General features: G+C 38.4%; 1 protein-coding gene across 1 annotated transcript in view; it reads right to left on the bottom strand.

The window, feature by feature from the left end:
- Positions 1–2,514: 2,514 nt before the first annotated feature.
- The window catches only part of DZIP1 (DAZ interacting zinc finger protein 1), a 37,704-nt gene continuing 21,701 nt past the window's right edge, over positions 2,515–18,517 (bottom strand). Inside the window, exons 12-19 of the mRNA XM_030459060.1 lie at positions 9,367–9,512; positions 8,847–9,042; positions 8,347–8,476; positions 8,106–8,156; positions 7,037–7,239; positions 6,523–6,653; positions 3,559–3,727; positions 2,515–2,773 (exon numbers count right to left, since the gene is read on the bottom strand). Coding sequence (XP_030314920.1) covers positions 2,691–2,773; positions 3,559–3,727; positions 6,523–6,653; positions 7,037–7,239; positions 8,106–8,156; positions 8,347–8,476; positions 8,847–9,042; positions 9,367–9,512 — 1,109 coding nt within the window. The 3' untranslated portion in view covers positions 2,515–2,690. The remainder of the gene's footprint in view (positions 2,774–3,558; positions 3,728–6,522; positions 6,654–7,036; positions 7,240–8,105; positions 8,157–8,346; positions 8,477–8,846; positions 9,043–9,366; positions 9,513–18,517) is intronic.

Below are 18,517 nucleotides of genomic sequence, written 5' to 3'. Positions count from 1 at the left end.
CAACTCAGTATGTCAATTGTATATGGGTATGGCATCACACACACATTTGGGCTGCAGTGTGGCACAGAATCATAGAATGATTTGGGTTGGCAAGGACCTTAAAGATCATCTAGTTCTAAACCCCCTGCCATGGGTAGGGACACCTCCCACTAGACCAGATTGCTGAAAGCCCCATCCAGCTGGTCTGGGGCCTTTGCAATCATGACCGAAATAGGTTTGGTACTGGGAAAAACAGGCACACTCTCTGCAGGGTATTATGTAAAATGTTGGAATTGCAGAGCACAGCAAGGGACTCCAGGGGTTCTTACCTCCTCCCCACATTGCCAGGGTGGATGGACGTGCAGCTTGGTCAGTTTAGTGCCATAGGAATAAGAAGGGGTGAAATGATTAATTCATGTGGGATTTGGGGAAACAGGAGGAGTGCAGCCTCATTAAGAAGAGTGCAGGGCCAGTTGTTACAAAAGCAGTCCCTGGAGAGAGTCTTGCACAGCCCAAGAAGGATGTCTGCATGAGGAGAAGAATGTGTGTGGGACGGTGAGTGCCCCCAGAGCATGGCAGGGGGAGAAAAGTCTGAGGGAGGCTGCAGCCTGTGGGGAGTTTTGTGGTGGGCCCCGGAATGATTGCAGGGATGGGCATCCACCACTTCCCTGGTCAACCTATTCCAGGGTCTTACTGCCCTCTCATTAAAGAATTTTGTCCTAACATCTAACCTAAGTCTACCTTCTTCCTGCTTAAAACCATTACCCCTCATACCATCACTCCAAGTCCTTGTATTAAAGTCCCTCCCCAGCTCTCCTGTATCACAGAATCATAGAATCATAGAATTGGCTGGGTTGGAAGGGACCTCAGAGATCATCGAGTCCAACCCCTGATCCACTACTGCTGTAGTTACCAGACCATGGCACTGAGTGGCACATCCAGTCTCTTTTTAAATATCTCCAGGGATGGAGAATCCACTACTTCCCTGGGCAGCCCATTCCAATGCCTGATCACCCTCTCCATAAAGAAATTCTTTCTAATATCCAACCTAAACCTCCCCTGGCACAACTTAAGACCATGCCCTCTTGTCTTGTTGAAAGTCGTCTGGGAGAAGAGCCCAACCCCCCCCTGGCTACCCCCTCCTTTCAGGGGGTTGTAGAGAGTGATGAGGTCTCCTCTGAGCCTCCTCTTCTCCAGGCTGAACACCCCCAGCTCCCTCAGCCTCTCCTCATAGGGTCTGTGCTCGAGTCCCTTCACCAGCCTGGTTGCCCTCCTTTGGACCTGCTCCAGCACCTCAATCTCCTTCCTGAACTGAGGGGCCCAGAACTGGACACAGGACTCGAGGCCCTGTAGGCCCCTTCAGTTACTGGAAGGCCACTATAAGGCCTTCTCAGAGCCTTCCCTTCTCCAGGCTGAACCCCAGGGGTTCTTACCTCCTCACCACGTTGCCAGGGTGGATGGACGTGCAGCTTGGTCAGTTTAGTGCCATAGGAATAAGAAGGGGTGAAATGATTAATTCATGTGGGATTTGGGGAAGCAGGAGTGCAGCCTCATTAAGAAGAGTGCAGGGCCAGTTGTTACAAAAGCAGTCCCTGGAGAGGGTCTTGCACAGCCCAAGAAGGATGTCTGCATGAGGAGAAGAATGTGTGTGGGACGGTGAGTGCCCCCAGAGCATGTTAGGGGGAGAAAAGTCTGAGGGAGGCTGCAGCCTGTGGGGAGTTTTGTGGTGGGCCAGGAGCTGATTCCTACATTCTGCATTTGCTTTGTTCTGCTGGAGTGCTGCCCAACTCAGCACTTAGCCCTCCTGGTGACAAGTCACCTGCAGGAGGTTGTTTTCCTTCCCTCCCTCCAGGCAGGGTGTGGGACACCTTTGTCTCCAGAATGGCTCCAAGCCACAGGGTTAAAAAAGGGATGGAAAAATCCCAGGCAATACCAGCTGGCCTCTTCTGCTTATGATGCTCTCCAGAGTGGGGGCCATACAAAAACAGGCAATACTTAAAAGTACTATTTTAGACAATTCTGAATTAGTTATAACAGTTCAAAAATGTTCAGAAAACTGCTAGTGCTTTGTTTTTATTACCTGTCCATAGAAATGTGATGGGGGAATATTTGTAAAATGGATTTTTTGTTAACTGAGACATTTGACTCTAATAAAAAAAACCCCAAGCTTCTCAAAACAGGAGGCATTTAATAATAACTAGATTTATACCTGAAACCTTATTTTCTTTTCATTTGGTGTTTATTGTAAACCATGTTAGAAATGTAACATTTTAATACATGGAAATATTTTATTTAAAATGCTCACAATTTTATATAAAGTTTATGATAAAATACAAAAAAAAATGTGCATTTGAAAACTTTATAAAGTAATACTCTGGAGTAAATTCTGTTCATTGGTCAACAGGCTTTCTTGCAAGACCAGTTTCAATCTTTAATGTAAACATTAGAGGCAAAATCTTCACCTCAGTGAAATCAAAGAGACTTTTACCATTGAGGTCAGAAGAAAGAAGTGTTTACTCTCGATTTCCAAATAGACACGGCCAGTAATTTGAATATAAATATTCTTACTTCAAATTCAGGACGGAAAGACAAGGTCTGTGTAAACAGTACTCCTTGGTATTACATGACCAGCATGAGAAATGGATATGAGACACTTGAAGTTTTCAATAACTTTTTCAGGACCCTAAATTCTCCCATCAGGAATGCAACAATCATATATCTGAAGAATCACTCCAGTCTGTTACAGTGACTAAGCTGCTTTTTAACGTGCTGGTCTTATCGGTTTCATGAGGACCTGTTAAAATAACCAAATAAATACATAAATTAACAATTATTATTAATAATTTGGGATCTATTTTCACTTTTTATTTACCTGTGGGATAAAATCACATGCTACGTCAGCAAACACTTGTGGACTTCAGGAAGTCCAGAATTTAAACTGGTGAGGCAATTTAAAGTGTTGATAATGTGAAGGCTGTTTCTGTCACAGAACACAATTGCACAGCACAAGCAGTGTCATTTTTCTCTTTAAAAATAACTTGAAATATCTTTATATAATTCCCACAGATGTAACCTTTAAATATATTGAAACATTAGGGCTAGAAACTACTATAAAAGTTCTGTGTAGGATTGAGGATGTTCCTTTGAACCAGTAGTTCAAATATTTATCTTAGCCTAATGCGTCATTTAAATATCTTCTAAAAACCTGAAATTTGATCGTTGTTCTCAAGACAAAGTAAGAAAATTTCTCTCCTCTCTTAACTTGGGAAATGATTAAAAAAAACAATCCCGGGTGATTAGTTTTTAAGACAAGGTTGAAGCCTGATTTACTGTATGTTCTAAAATCTCAAATTTCTTGGGATCTCAGTGTCTTCATGTGTATGTGTTGTTTACATATAAGCATGTACCATAAATATATCTACAGGACATAAAATCAACACACTGTTTCATTTCTTACTTGTTGTTTCCTCATAAAATACCATATACTGAATTACAATGTAAAATACAGTATACTTAAGTTCTTCTCCAGGTGTGTCAGGCACTTAAGACTTATAATGTAGAACTATGAATATGTGTTACCTTCCTCCTTTTGTACATTTGGCTTTTGAAGACCCCATGCTTGTACCACAGATGCAGCATTTGACTCATTTTTCTGAGCTGTTGCTGCCTTCTGGCCCTTATCATCTTTCATTAATAAAAAGTCTTCTACTGATGATATATCCCAATCATCTTCATCAGTTTCTGTGAGCTAATAGGAGAGAAGAAAAAACATGCATTTTTCTCTCTGTATATTAAAGTTGTGCTGTGATCTTCCATGAACACAATGTGAAACTGCTAATGAAAAATGCACTGCCACGTGACCCTTAGGCATCTATCACCACAGTATTAAAATCCACATAATTATCTGCATTGTATTATTTCACTATTATGGTTTTAAGGCTTAAAGTATGTTTTTGCTGTGTGGTTTTGTTTTGGGTTCTTTATGTCAGTTAAAATTAAAAGTCCTGCCAGTTTTGTAGCTGGCAGAAACCTGTGTGTTCAGGTAATACTTGTTTAATGTAAAAAGAAGAGTCGAGATGGAAAGTCCCTTAAATATTAGAATGTATAATACATGAAAACAAAGACATGACATGTTATTGTGCAAGTTTTCACAGCAGAAAAAAAAATTAGTATTGCAGTACGGATCTTTTCAACTTAAAACTGACTGAAAGAGAACATTGAATGATGAAAATTAAAAACAGCCACATGGTGCTCAAAGGTAAAATATGTATTCCTCTTAAGATTCATTGTCAGCATGTGTAAGTATATTTTTAGTTAAGTGGTGGATTTGCATAATGAAATCCCCAAATGAGAGTCAAATCAAACAGATGAACCTGAAGGGAGTGAATCCATGGTCATTCTTATCTCATCTGCCTGAGAACTAAGTATCTTCATTCAGCTTTTGGAAAAAGATGTAGAGCAGTTCCCTAGAGGTCAATCAGATGGGGTTCACTGGAACTGAGCCGTGGAAAGCAAGAGATGGTTTCTCCCCAAACTAAAACCTTGTTTCACAGGAGTCTCTCAATATAACATTAAGATATAAAGGCATTTCTCTTGCACAGAAGATTCATCTGTTATTAGGAAACCATGTAAGGTACTAGAGAAAAAACCAACAAATATGAACGTGTTCTGTGTCTCGAAGGAAGGGAAGAGGCAGCAGTAATGTCCTATCTTGCAACATAATTCAATGTTAACACTGCAAACTGTTTTTCAGAAACTGACAGACCTGCTTAGTGTCCTGTATTATTAACATACCAGCATTCAACATTTTGCTGTTTCAAATTATCTGTATTTGGAGGGTGTGGTAATGGGAAAGTCAGAGTCAGATATATTGAGAAATGCTGGAGGAAGAGTTTCCTCAGACATTCGCTAAATCCTAACTGATTTTTCAAGCACAAAATACACAGAAAAATGTCAATTTCAAATAGAATTCAGTTTTTAGCAAATGTAAATACACAGCAACAAGCAAAACTGCTAAGCAGTTTTATTAACTCAAAAGGCTTACTCCAAAGAAATACCATAATCCATACAATGTCTGGTGCAGGTGAACTCAGGTAAGCACAAAACTAATTTTCCTGAGAATGTTTCTGAAGTTATTTCTGTGAAACATGACCTTTATAACACATATGACAATGGGATACTTTATAAAGTTTTGTGGTTTTATACATTCTGAGAACTACCAGTGAAAACTAAGGCATCTTTAGAACACTGACCTCTTTTGCTACAGCTTTTTGCTCTTGAAGCTCAAATTCCTTAACACACTGGCCAACCATCCACAGATCTTTGCAAAATTTAACATCCCCTAAATTTCACTGTGAACATTTTAGAGTCTTGACTTTGCAGAGAATTTGAAAGCAATATTTATACAGAAAATTACACTGTAACAGTCACATCTGAGTTGAAAAATTTGAGTCTGGTGTTATATGCAGCTCACAGTCAGTGGACAAGTCAGGTGTCACCAGTGGCAATTAAAAGCACAGAAGGCAAATGTGATTACCATTCAGTTAAAGTTGATTAAGACAATTGCCCCTTTCTAGAAACTGCAATAGAAGTGTCACTCCTGGGAGGCATGAAAAATTTCAGATTTAACTAAAATTAAGGAAGTCCTGAGGTATTAGTTTTATTATGGATAACAGGATTTTCAGTAATTATCACTTGATTATTCAGTGAAAAAAATTTTTTATCAAATGCTAGAACTAGTATCTGACTGTCTACTTGAATCTAGTAACAATTACTAAAAGTGATATAAACAGCAATATCTTCTGTCAACTTCTGACTTAGATAAACTTCTGGTTTTCTTAAAAAACTGTTCAGGTAAAGAACAGTTTGCACTGAAATGGCTTACCAATTATAAAACTCTAAACTGAGGGGAAAAGTGGGACCTTATGCTAGCCTGGAGGGTAAAAAATAAGTTGTATTACTATTCTGATGGTGAATATATGCCATATTCAATGGACAGACATCAGTGATGTATCTGATATACTTTGAAAACAGAGTATGATTGCAAATAGATGCAGCAGAACAAAGACCATATTCAGAAATGGAATTTGTCCCCTCCTCAAAATGTATTATAATGTTCCACATCAGATAAACCTCTAGAAAAAAACCACATTTTGAAATGCTAGGTAAGGAAATGAATCTTTTCCTCCGCCAAAACAAGACTATAAGAAAACAATTAAAGAAAGGCTCTCTCTATGCTGCTAGAATGTATGAAAATCATACCGTGCTCAAACTTTAGGGTAAGCTGTAGTGATCAAAAAAAGTCAGAGCAAAAGCAAATAAGCAGTGTGGATGAAGAGGCCGCTTGCCACAGAAAAGATCTAGTGAGTGAGCTACGTACGACTGCAGACATACTCAAAAGGAGTACTTAGCTGTCATTCCAGAACTATCTTGGAGAGTCAAGCTCTTCCCTGCATCATGATGGTTTCAGGGTGAAAAAAAAAAAATACTAGATACATATCTGGTTCAATTACTTAATGAAATAATGGCTTTTAAAAGTGATACCTTCAGTTCTTGCACCTCTTCTTTCTTAACAAACGCCTGCGCAACGTTAATCCCTCCAGCTGGTTTGTTCTTATTCCCACGGTTAGAAAGGCTCTTTCCAACTTGTTCTGTCAGTTTTTGAATAACTGTTCCTAAAGTTCATAAAAAATACACATTGACAGTTTCCATTCACAATAAGGAGCTTGATTATACACCCTCTAGAAATCTTCCACGAATCAAAAAAAAAAAAAAAAAAAAAGTGTTTGAGACAGTGGTTGCCTCTTTTTCTGCATTTCTATGAAACAGCATGATCACAGCTTTGGGTAGGAAGGGATCACGTGCATCTATTCTGAACTGACACCTCTAAGTACTATATTAATATAAACACATTAGCAAAACCATAAAGTGCACACAAACGTACACAGACTGGAGACTCCTCTGCCTGCAACATGTTTTCTAACACAGAAATATGATGAAGAAATGCAAAATCATGGGCAGCTGTTATAACATGAATTTACAAAAGCTGTGAAAACACCTTTTGAAGTTTTGGCAGGTGTTCCAGTTTCTTCACCTTCACTCTCCTCTGGCCCATCCATATTGCTTTTGCCAGGAACCTTCTGAAAAGCACTGACTTTGTCATTTGATGCTTTTGACTGCTTCTGCAGGAATTCTGGTGATTTGTAAGCCTGCTTAAAATCATCTTCGTTTACTTCTTCTTCTGAACTGAATGGTGGAGTTCTAAGCAAAAACACATACAAGCCAAGGACTTACTGGGTTTCAGTGATTGCACTGCTACACACATGTTTAAACCTCTTTGTATTTTCCTTCCAAATAATACATGCAGTTTCTTACATAAAATAAAAAAACAGAAGCTACCATAAATTCTAACTATCCATAAAACTATTTAAAAGAAATCATATTGCTAAATAAACTCAGAAAGTTATCACAAAATGATCTCTTATATAGACAGGAATATTTCCATCTCTGCAATTATCTTTACAAAACAACAGACTAATATATAACAAGTCTTGCCAGGCAAGCAAAGACAGGCTTTCATGGATCAGCAGGGAGAGCAAAGTTCAGGATCAGTTCTGCATCACAGAAAGTCTGCTTTGATACTCTGTTAAATGAAAATAATTTAGGAAATTTTCAGTGCATGAAACGACAAAGTAATGCATCTGATGTGACTGGAATCTGGAATATCGTATTTAATTTTGGTCACAGTAAGAAAATATCAATAAACTGAAAAAAATAAGAACATCAAAGTCTTTAAATGCTTTTAGCTGGCTCAGAAAAGCATCTGAGAACAAAACTAAAAGAAGTAATAGTATCTGATTTTATTGAATGCCCCTCTCTGGTTCACAACAGATATTCATCTGCTGAAAGGAGAACATCCTGGGATTATAGCAACAGCCTCAAATGGAGTAAGATGTTAAAACAAAACATTAAATATGCAGTCCAGAAAGTGTTTATAGTTTAAAAATACTTACGATAAGCAGTTATAATATATAATTATAGATAGTTATAATTTTTATGTGGCAAGCATGTGTATATTCAGTCATCAAATCTATTTTCTTCAAAAATACAAGGAAAAAAAACCATACGTGATACTTGATGTCTTTCTGGAAACTTCATTTCCAAAAGGCTTCTTGGATCTAAAAATAAGACAAGTTATTTCAAGACTGACAGTTAACTAAGTGAGCATAAATTTCAGAGAGAAGCAATGTGAATTCTTTGCTCAGTCCTTACAATATTAAGAGGAATTGTTCATATCAGCCATAAAAAACCCCAAATCTATAGGATTGTTACCTGAGGCATGAGTAGTATGAGAACAGCATCTCTTACTTTGGAGTAGAAGTATTCTCAGGCAGGGCTGCTCTTTGTTCAGCTGGGCGCACGGCTGTGGAAGATCGCTTCGCGGGTTTTTGTGGGGTGCTGGATGAGGAACTTCCCAACTGACTGAACTTCTGCTTATCTACAAGAGAAGTTGTGTTATCTCATCATGAGAAACAATATTTGGTATCTTTTATATGTCACTTGCAAAATTAAAAATGCCCCTCCTGCAGATTATAGTTTTAACAAAAAGGAAAAAAAAAAATTATTTTTTTTTCCTTCATAACAGTTCACAGTTACCATGTATCTTGCAAATATGAGGTAAAATTAAACACAATGTCAAGAACCCTTCACAGGAAACTGTTTAGTTGGCCCACACTATGTAACATATTTATGTGAAAAGTTAGTAAATCAGCTAGACAGAAATGTTTCTAGATAAAACATTCTGTACCGGTTTTAAAATGTAAGGGAAAAAAAAATACAAAAAGAAAAAAAATGAAGTTTTTTTTAACCTTCTGAAGGAAGCTGAGGACAGGAAACATGTCTATTAAAGGACGATGATTTCTCTTCAACCCTAAAGCTAATCTGGCGTTCAAGATCCTCTCGAATCCTCTGAATGTCAGGCTCTTGCTTCTGTTTGCATTCTCGAGCAGCTTCAATAGCACGCAGAATTTTATTTAAGCGATCATTTGGGATACCACGAACACCCTAAGGAAACAAATTGTATTGTAAACACAAGGGATATTATTTCTGGGATTTATAGACTACAATTATATGCACTCCCTTTAACTTCAAATGTCACAAAGCTTGTATGAAAATCACAAAAGGTGGTACCAGTGCTCGCGGGTGCTGCCATATCCTCCCCAGCCCTAATTTGGACATACCCTCAGGTTAATGAATTACACTAATGTATAACAAGGAAATTTAGCTTTGGATTTTATAGGTTAAGGATTGTTGTACAGGAGTGAAAGAGAACAGCTAAAATCTGGGACAAGGATTTCAGCTATTTTAAATAACTCTAAATAATCTTACTGCTTTAATTCCCAAGGATTCCAACTTCTCCTCCAGGGCTTGCTCCAAAACAGCTCGTAATTCTTTAACTAAAGAAGGCCAAGTCTTCAAAGCATTTATTAAATAGTGGTTACTTCTACCTGTTTTAAGATCACCTTTTTCAGTTTCTGAAATAAGAATAGAATAACGCATTCAAGAGACAATTGAAAAATCCACAGTACAGGAGACAATTAAAAACTGCACCAAACCATGCATTTTTTAGAAACACCATAGACATGTGCACTAAAGACATAGACTTTTTGTCTACAAGGAGTTGCATTTTTTAAAAAATCTTGTGCTAGCTTACAAAAGTCTGCTCACTAGGCATCCATACCTCAGTACTTGGTACTCACCATCATAATTATTTATTTTTCCCTGTGACTGAATATTTAACAAGAGATCTTTACTTTTAGAACTGTTCTTGGAAATGTCTGAAAAATCAAGACTATCTTCTGATGATTGAGTCCCCTGCAAGGGGTATTGCAAATCAAAGCTGAACTCCATCAGGAATATGACAAACTTGTTCTCAAAACCATCTTCCAACAATGCAATATTCTCTGACAAAAAGCACATACTGAAATAAAATCTTTGGAAAGTTCTAATACTTTCTAAGTTCTAATAAAGTTCTAATAAAAGTCTTGTTAAGACAGAACCTCAGTCTGAGGCAGACCATTTCACAAAATATACATGTTGGATAATATTATCTTCAAAACTCTTTCAAGGACAAAGTTCAGTGTTGTATTTTCTTCTATGCATGGCGTTATACATACTTAAAAGCAGACAAAGAATTTTCTATCTCTTTCCCTTGCTTTAAGTGTCAGTAATGACATGAACTCTTATGCAAGAAAAAAAGAATCATCTAGACATTCTTCCACCTAAGCTGAAGACTGATGACATTTAAGTTGAGCCAAAGTGCTACAGGGTCATACAGAGGAGTAAAGAAGCAAAAGATTCCCATTTGGAATCTCCTTATCAAGTGATTCTGGCAATACAGAGTTTTACAGAATGCCACTCAGACCAAGTGAAGCCATAATCAGTGGGAACATGGTAGATGCTTCTGCCTGGCAGTGATCTGCAAAGCTGACAAAGAATACATAGAGAGGTACAGAGATTCCCTCAGTTCAGGAAGGAGATTGAGGTGCTGGAGCAGGTCCAGAGAAGAGCAAAGAGGCTGTGAAGGGATCCAGCACAAGTCCTGTGAGGAAGGGCTGAGGGAGCTGGGGCTGTTCAGCCTGGAGAAGAAGAGGCTCAGAGGAGACCTCATCACTCTCTACAACTCCCTTGAAAGGAGGGGGTAGCCAGGGGGGTTGGTCTCTTTTCCCAGGCATCTCCCAGTAAGACAAGAGGGCATGGACTTAAGATCTGCCAGGAGAGGTTTAGGTTGGATATTAGAAAAAATTCTTTACAGAGAGGGTGATCAGGCATTGGAATGGGCTGCCCAGGGAGGTGGTGGATTCTCCCTCCCTGGAGGTTTTTAAGAAGAGAGTGGATGTGGCACTCAGTGCCATGGTCTGGTAACCACAGTGGGAGTTGATCAAGGGTTGGACTTGATCTCAGAGGCCCTTTCCAACCCGGATGATTCTGTGATTCTGTACACAACATCCCAGGAAAACATGATGCAAATCACACTCACAACTTTGCCCCTCAAATAAAAGGTTAATCTTGGGCAGGAGTTTGTCTCTTTCCAGTAGGCCCTATAGGGCAGCAGTCATTTGCAAGCCTACACACAAGGGTATAAATGAGGGAATAATTCCATACTGTGATTTTTAAATGTTTTCTTTAGAACACAAAACAAAACAAAAAACAAACAAACAAAAAAAACAAGTGCCACCTTTCTCTTTTTAAACAATGATTGCTCAAAAAGCAGTTTCATTTAACTTTTTCTTCAAGGGGAAAAATAAGCATCCTGAACAGGACCCAAAAAAGCCTTAAGATACACAAATGATATTTAGATTGTTTTGAGGAAATGGCTTGATGGCTTGATATAAAGGACTATAGGTAATAAAAACTGAAAAAATGTCCAGATACCATACTAACAGATCTGCGTTGTAGAGGACAGAATCTGACTGAAATCTTATCTGGCTTTGGGAACTATGTGGACAACTCAATCCCTGACATAAGTGGGATTAAAAGTAACTTGGCTGTAGAGCAGAGTCCTAAAAGAAGCAACCTGCTCACAGATGCTAGAGTTATCAGACTACCTCCTGTGAGGAAAAGGTACATTATGTAGTATGAAATCCTCCCACAAAGCCAGAACTGGAACATTTTAAAGTGGAAGACTCCTAGGAGACTTCTGAAAATCCTGTCCCTTTCAGATGTTAATCCTTATAATAAAGCAGATCCATCTAAAAGCATTTTAAAATTCATAATTACTACATACTAACAAGGGTAACAAGACTATCCAGCATTATCTTAACTAATAACAATATTAATTCTTGTTAATTAACTCAAGCCAAATCCTCTTTGCTAGAGCCAACTATTTAAGGAACCGTTTTATTATTATTATTAAAAAAACAAATGAAGAAAACCCCCTAGATTTGACAGCTTTGGAGAAAAGGGACCTTAAGTCTGATCTGTTTTCTCAGCTCCTCCATAATCCTATGAAATAATCTGTGAAGTCAAGAATTTTCACACTCTCCCTTACAAATGGCTGTCACAGAAACAAAAGAATCCAGGTCTATCGTTTCAGACTGCATTCTTTCTTTCTCTCCTTTGTACTGCAGGCCATGCCTTTAGACACAGCAGAAAAATCAAAGACAGTCAATCCATCAAGAGAGAAGATGGCAAGCAAGAGAAACTGCAGAAAGAACGGCAAAAATGTGAGCAGTCTTTATTTCAGATTGTTTGGTGTCACTGGATTTTCCCTGGGGAAACCTCTCACTTACATGCAGATGTATTTAAACAACAATGTTACCTCCAAAACAGCATCATTCCTCCCAAATTTAAGCTCAGTGGCTATAATGTTCAAGACTGGTTTTGATTTTTGCACATAGTACAGATTATTATCCTATTCAGCTATGTGGCATTTCATTTAAAGTGCTGTTGGCCTTCTTCAGAAGAATACCATGCAGATGAACCAATGCTTTCTCTTCTGTCACAGTAAATGTGGCCTTCTCCAAGTTTTCCTCAGATAAAGCAGAAGAAGAGCTGCCAGCACCGGGCAAATATAATTTCATTCAGAACTGCAGAACTGCCACTGGAGCTGTGGCTGCTTAGAGGTAGAAGTAACTCAGACTACTTGAAAAAGTATCTTTCGTTCATCTATGAAAGCAGGCAGCTTCAAACTTCTCCTCCACCAACTTCCTTCTTTTATCTGAGCTCTTTATCTTCTTACACAGTGTTGAAGTGAGCATACATTGCAATAGCGTCAACACCAAGAATTTCCTATTAAGGAGGTGCTCCCCACCAAAATTTTTTTGTTCTGTTTAGTTCTAGGGCCTTCAGACATATGAAACATGCCTGCTTTAAGGAGTTAACCAGATTTTCGTAAAAACGAAATCACAATATTTACAAGCACCAATAGCAAACAGGAGACTGACACAAACAAGGAATGCTCCCACCCATATCACATAAGCATACTCAAATACAGTGACAAATACCGTAGGTATCAAGTTATGTTTACATTTTTACTTTCAGGAAAGACATGCCACTATATTTTGTGCTGAATCAACCATTACCTTTTTCCTCTTCTGAAAGCTCCTCTATGGGCTCCAGCATATGCACCAAGGGTGCCTGCTCTAATAGCGACGAAGAACAGGAACACCAGACAGGACAGAAGAAGATCAAGGTACAGAGGGGGAAAGTTAGGCAAAAAAACACACTGATGTCAATTTTCCTGATTGCTGACAACCTGCTTAATAATAAAAAATCCAACACTACATGACTCTTCACTGTTCTAAGCTCTGCCTTCATAGCACATTTTTGTAGAGGAGACCCTAATAGGAGTCACTTCAGAAGTGACTCAGTTGCCCAAACATGGATTTTTAGTGTCATCTCAGACACATTAGTTTTAAGCCATAAGGACAGGGCTAGCTGGCTTGTCACACAGCTATTAAAAACCCCACATCCTTCTGGAATGGCACCCAGAGGTCAGGTGGGGTGTTTGGTGGCATCTACAACGACAAGGCCACCTTGGATTAAGCAAATGAATACTGTCATTCATTTCTCATAGGTACCACTTCAATTTTTAAATTTACTTTAAAATATTGTTTATCTGCAATTTGATACCACAAGTGTACAAAGAAGTGAAATGGACACAGAAATCCTAAAAAATACACGGAAAAAATGTTAACGTACCATTTCAGAGACCTATTAAGTACTGAGTCTATATGTGCATGATACATATTACATATATTTGATAATTTCTGATAGTACCAATTTAAAAAACCTTCCAATACTCCAATGTAGTGAGATTCAATACTATCATGTGCTTTAAAGACACTGTGAAATATCCTCAGCTGAAAGCAGCTTCCTAAATTATCATTCTATAGGCTGTAATGTATAATTTGCTTTATATAAATGAAACTGAAGTACACTTTATTTACAACCACAGAGACTTCAGACATGAGATCCATGAAAATACTTATACGTAAACTAATAAAAATTCAAGTTTTTGAAATGTTAAGGTACACCTTCCGTAAATAAATTTATTTCAAGGAAAAGTAAAATTTTAGCTTCTTCTAGGGTTTATGATAAAAGCAGAGATGTGCAAATTGTATTTTCAGCGTCCAACTACTGGCAGTACAGGAGAAAAGAACTTACATTTGGGGCCAACATACAGTGTTGTAAATGCTTGGGTATGGTAGCAGCCCTTCATGCTTTCCATATTTGTGGTTATACTCAGCCTACTACCTACCAGGTTACCAGCCTGAAGATTTGCTCCCATACAGTATGCACTAAATAAGAAGTTCTAAAAAAATGGTGCTGACACCATCACAAGATGCTAACAAGACACAAGTACCAATATATTATAAGGAACTGCTTAAAAGCAAAACTGATTGACAGAGAGACATCTGGTCTTCCAGTCTCTAAGGCTGTAAAACTCAGCAGTGGCCAGAGGATTCCTGGGCGCTGGAACATGATCTTCCACACTACTGCTCCTGGCACGTTGCTGCCCTGCACCAACTAACATTCTCCAAAACAGTATTGGTTCCAGCACAGTTTGGGATCATTCCCAAAAGCCTGCAGTGAGCCTCTTTCAGAGGACAGAGCCTGAAGCACAGATGAGATATTCTGGGTTGACTTAATTCAGCTGCTCAGTCACTGAGGCCTCCAAGTTTCTTGGCTGGACCTACTGGACAGTAAGCCAGTTGCTGTGTAATTGGATTTAATCTATACTTGTTTTACCTGTACTTTACTCAAATGCAATCTGCTCAAAAGAGCTGACTCATCTCTGCACAGCCTGTCATCAAGTGATTTAATTTAACAGGAAAAATTCAGTCCCCAGAACTCAGACCTGAAAATAGTCTGTTGATCTGGCACAAAGATACATGCTTCTCTTCCTCAGTATACTAGAAACAGAAGAAGTTAAGATCAGTAAAGGAACAGCTGCAAGACCATACCCAAAATGTGTTACTTGCTATGTGTAACATTGCTGTTTATTGCATGAGGACAGAGATTGAATGCTAAGACATGGGCAAGTGCAACATTTGGAAATACACCTCCTCCAGTTTAAGATGACTTTTTTTTTTTTTTTTTTTTTTTTTGCGTACACTTAAATAGATATTTATCAAAAAACATGTTGGAATTCAGTGTAAGCAAAAGAAGCTTGGTTCACCACTCCTCTGGTTTATAGACAGGTGTGGAGATCACTTCCCTAAGGAGCTTTCTCCTTATGTTTACCAGAGATGTGCTGTCTGATCAGACCTCTCAGCACATCCGTGACATCAGCAGCATCTAAATATTAGCAAATTTGTTTTTAGGAATTATTTAAGGCTTACCAGACAGCTAAACCTCAAATCTGCACAAAACACCCTTCACTAACTTCGTATCTAAAACAATCCTGCTGACGCAGACTGGAATCCTAACTACTCTGAATTATTGCAACCTGATCAGACCTTTTTACTTAGAATCCAAGCCACAATCCAGTGTTAGACTTCAAAAAATAATCACCACAAAATTCTTACTTACCTAGAGTCAGTTCCCTTCCTCTCAGTTATCAGCCCTAAATCTAGTACAGCTGACCTGCACAGACACTGCTCTACATCAACATTTTCAATATTATACATATAATATATATAGAATATATAATATATATAAAATCTCACCCCTTGATTTCACTGTAGCCTCAGTGTTGAGCCTACATAGGCTCACTGAACAGACAGACGTCCCCAAGAAGGAAGACCATTTTAGACTTACACCTACATATAAATTGATTGGTCCTCATAACTTATGTTCTTCATTTCAAATGAACATCCAAACTGTGTCTTTGTTTTACTGGAATTGCATCCCAGGAAGCTGAAGCAAGGCAGGATGCGTGTTGGGCTCCAGCAAATCACTTGCTTTGGACTACCAGAGAACTGGAGATTGCATCAGCCTTGCAGTTCAGATGCAACCTCAATTATACTTTGTTCACTGACACAACTTGAACCCTGGCTCTCATCTCCACCCCTTTCTTGGCTAAGAAATACAGACAAATTTCAGCTTCACACTTAAGCCTCTTCAGTCAGGCGCTGTGCCTGCTACCTTGCTTAACTGATCCTCCTTCACCAAACCCCACTTCCCATTCACCAGTCAATGCCTGCCTAAGCCTAAACCAAACACAAGCTCAGTTACCCCTGTAAAGCCTTGGCTCAGCAATAACCAAATGTCTCTGGTTGACACCAGCCCTCTGCAGACCCTGCCATAAATCAACTGCTGCTGCTGGCATGAAACACCCTAAACCTAAACCTAATTCATTCAATCCTCCCCAGCAGTCCCACACCTGACTCTAAACCCAACAGTATTATTGCTAAATACTATACCTAGCCCAGTGGCCAAGTTTTAGACAAGTTTTAGACTGTATGTCATCACCCAGCCTCTCCAAAACCTAACCCCACCTTTACACTCAGAACAACCATTCTCATCGGCCTCAGGCTTAAACACCAGCACCAGTCTTACTGAAGGCTGGTTGTATTCCTATCTCACTGGCTAGAACTCAGCCCCACATTAATACTACCCATCAGTAATGCCAATCACCTTAAGATGACCTCCACAATTATCTGTCTGTCACCCCACATCTTCCAGAGTGACTTTTCTGCTAGCTAACATGTGTGGATAGATGATATGTATTCAAAAGTACAGGTTTCCTTAATTTCTTCAGTGTATAATTACACTATTGAAAAAACATGTGCCTGTCATACTTTAGTAGATCATTAAATATAAATTTAAAATAGTATTTGAATACAATTTCCATACAGATGGATTAGGAAAATACACCTGACAGTAATGAAGAATTCAGGTATACCATGGATTATATGTCCGTTCTCATCTGCTACTACAACATTCTGATGGTACTATTGGAAAAGAGGTCTTCTGGCCAATATCTAAAGGAGAAATCATGTCTATCTAATCTAAAATATGAAATGCTAAAGTACTTTTAGCCTGAACGGAAGTTTTACAATATAGTAGAGTATCCCCTGTAACAGGGGATGGTATATAATAGTAAGCACTTTGCACTTGCAATATTAAAACCATGGATGAAATATAATACTTGTTAAGGATGCAAGGAAAGTAAGCCATGGCTAGTAATTTTCTATTCCTTTACTTTATACTCAGATTTCACATCCAAAGAGCTGCCAGTCTTTATGTTGATACCTGTGATTTTGACTGTCATCTGTGAATCAATGCACTTCATGTGTTTTTCTCCTAACAATGGGAAGCCATATACTGCACATAAGCAGCATAAATATTACTTTTAAAACAATATTTTTAAACATGATAAATTTTTGACACTTACCTGAGGCCTCTAAGTTAGGAGCCTAGTCATCTCAGACTCCTTCTACAGTCAACGAAGAGACACAGGCAACTTCAAAGAGCAATTCAGATCTTAGTTCAGCTGAACCAAACTCTGAAGGTGCCCCTATTCTCTGTTAACTGTCTAGAAAGACTCCTTTGACTAAATTTTCCACAGATGCTTCAGTTACGTCCCTAACAATAGCTGAGCCTTAGTCCATACCACATTTGAGGACTGAGTCATAGGTTTTCATGAACAACCTAATTAATATCTTTGCTTTTCAGCTTCCATCTTCAATTCCACCTACTATTATTGCCCTAACGAGTATTAAAAACTGAACAAGAATCAACATTTCAAGAGTGTCATAGGATCCAAAGTCTGATTTTTAAATATGATTTTTAAAAATCACAATTAAATCATCGTTATTTTCTGATACTTAACAAAATTTGGAAATAAGGCTGAAGTTGTATCAGCACAAAACCCTACAGCTAGCTCAGAAATGGAGAGAAGAATGGTTGGTCAGGATGGCATTCAAGCTCTCCCAAGACATCAGGAACATGGACACAAAGGCACTAGGATAACATAGTTTTACACCTAGGATACCTCATTTGTAATTTGGGTATCTTTTCACAGTGCAGATTTAAGATCTTAGGATGCAAAAGCTTTGAAAAGTGCATTTAAGTTCACAAAAGAGTGCCAGAATTAATCTAGAATTAATATTCTTTCAAACAGAAAAAAAAGAAAGAAGAAGAAATATTCCATATGCAGATAATTGTGTGGTAGGAAAACAACAGCTCTTGTGATTTCAAAGATGCTCTGTGCTAAATAAATGTGTGATCAGAAGCTACCACTTTCATGATGGCACGAGATGCAGCCAGGATGTCTTAATGTAAGTCAGTCCCTTGAGGAGCCGGGAAAATGCTGGGAAAGGCACTAATCCATAAATTAGGTATGGTAAGTTTAAAAAAAAAACAAATCCAGAAGGGAAGAAAGGGGACAGACAGAGAGAGACCTGCAGAGATAAATAAAATTATCATCAGCAAAGGAATCTGAAGGAAACACCTGCTTTGAGTGTTTACAATATACATATTGATATATGTATATCAATAGCAAGAGCAGCCTTTCCTATCTTGAGAAGTTTCAAATAAGGTGTCACAAACTTCATATTTGAAGCAGAAAGAAATCAGGAAAGATCTGAAT

The sequence above is a fragment of the Calypte anna genome, chromosome 1, assembly GCF_003957555.1.
Source record: "Calypte anna isolate BGI_N300 chromosome 1, bCalAnn1_v1.p, whole genome shotgun sequence".
Classification (NCBI taxonomy): domain Eukaryota; kingdom Metazoa; phylum Chordata; class Aves; order Apodiformes; family Trochilidae; genus Calypte; species Calypte anna.
The sequence above is the reverse complement of the archived record's forward strand: the minus strand, read 5'-3'. Positions and strand labels throughout refer to the sequence as shown.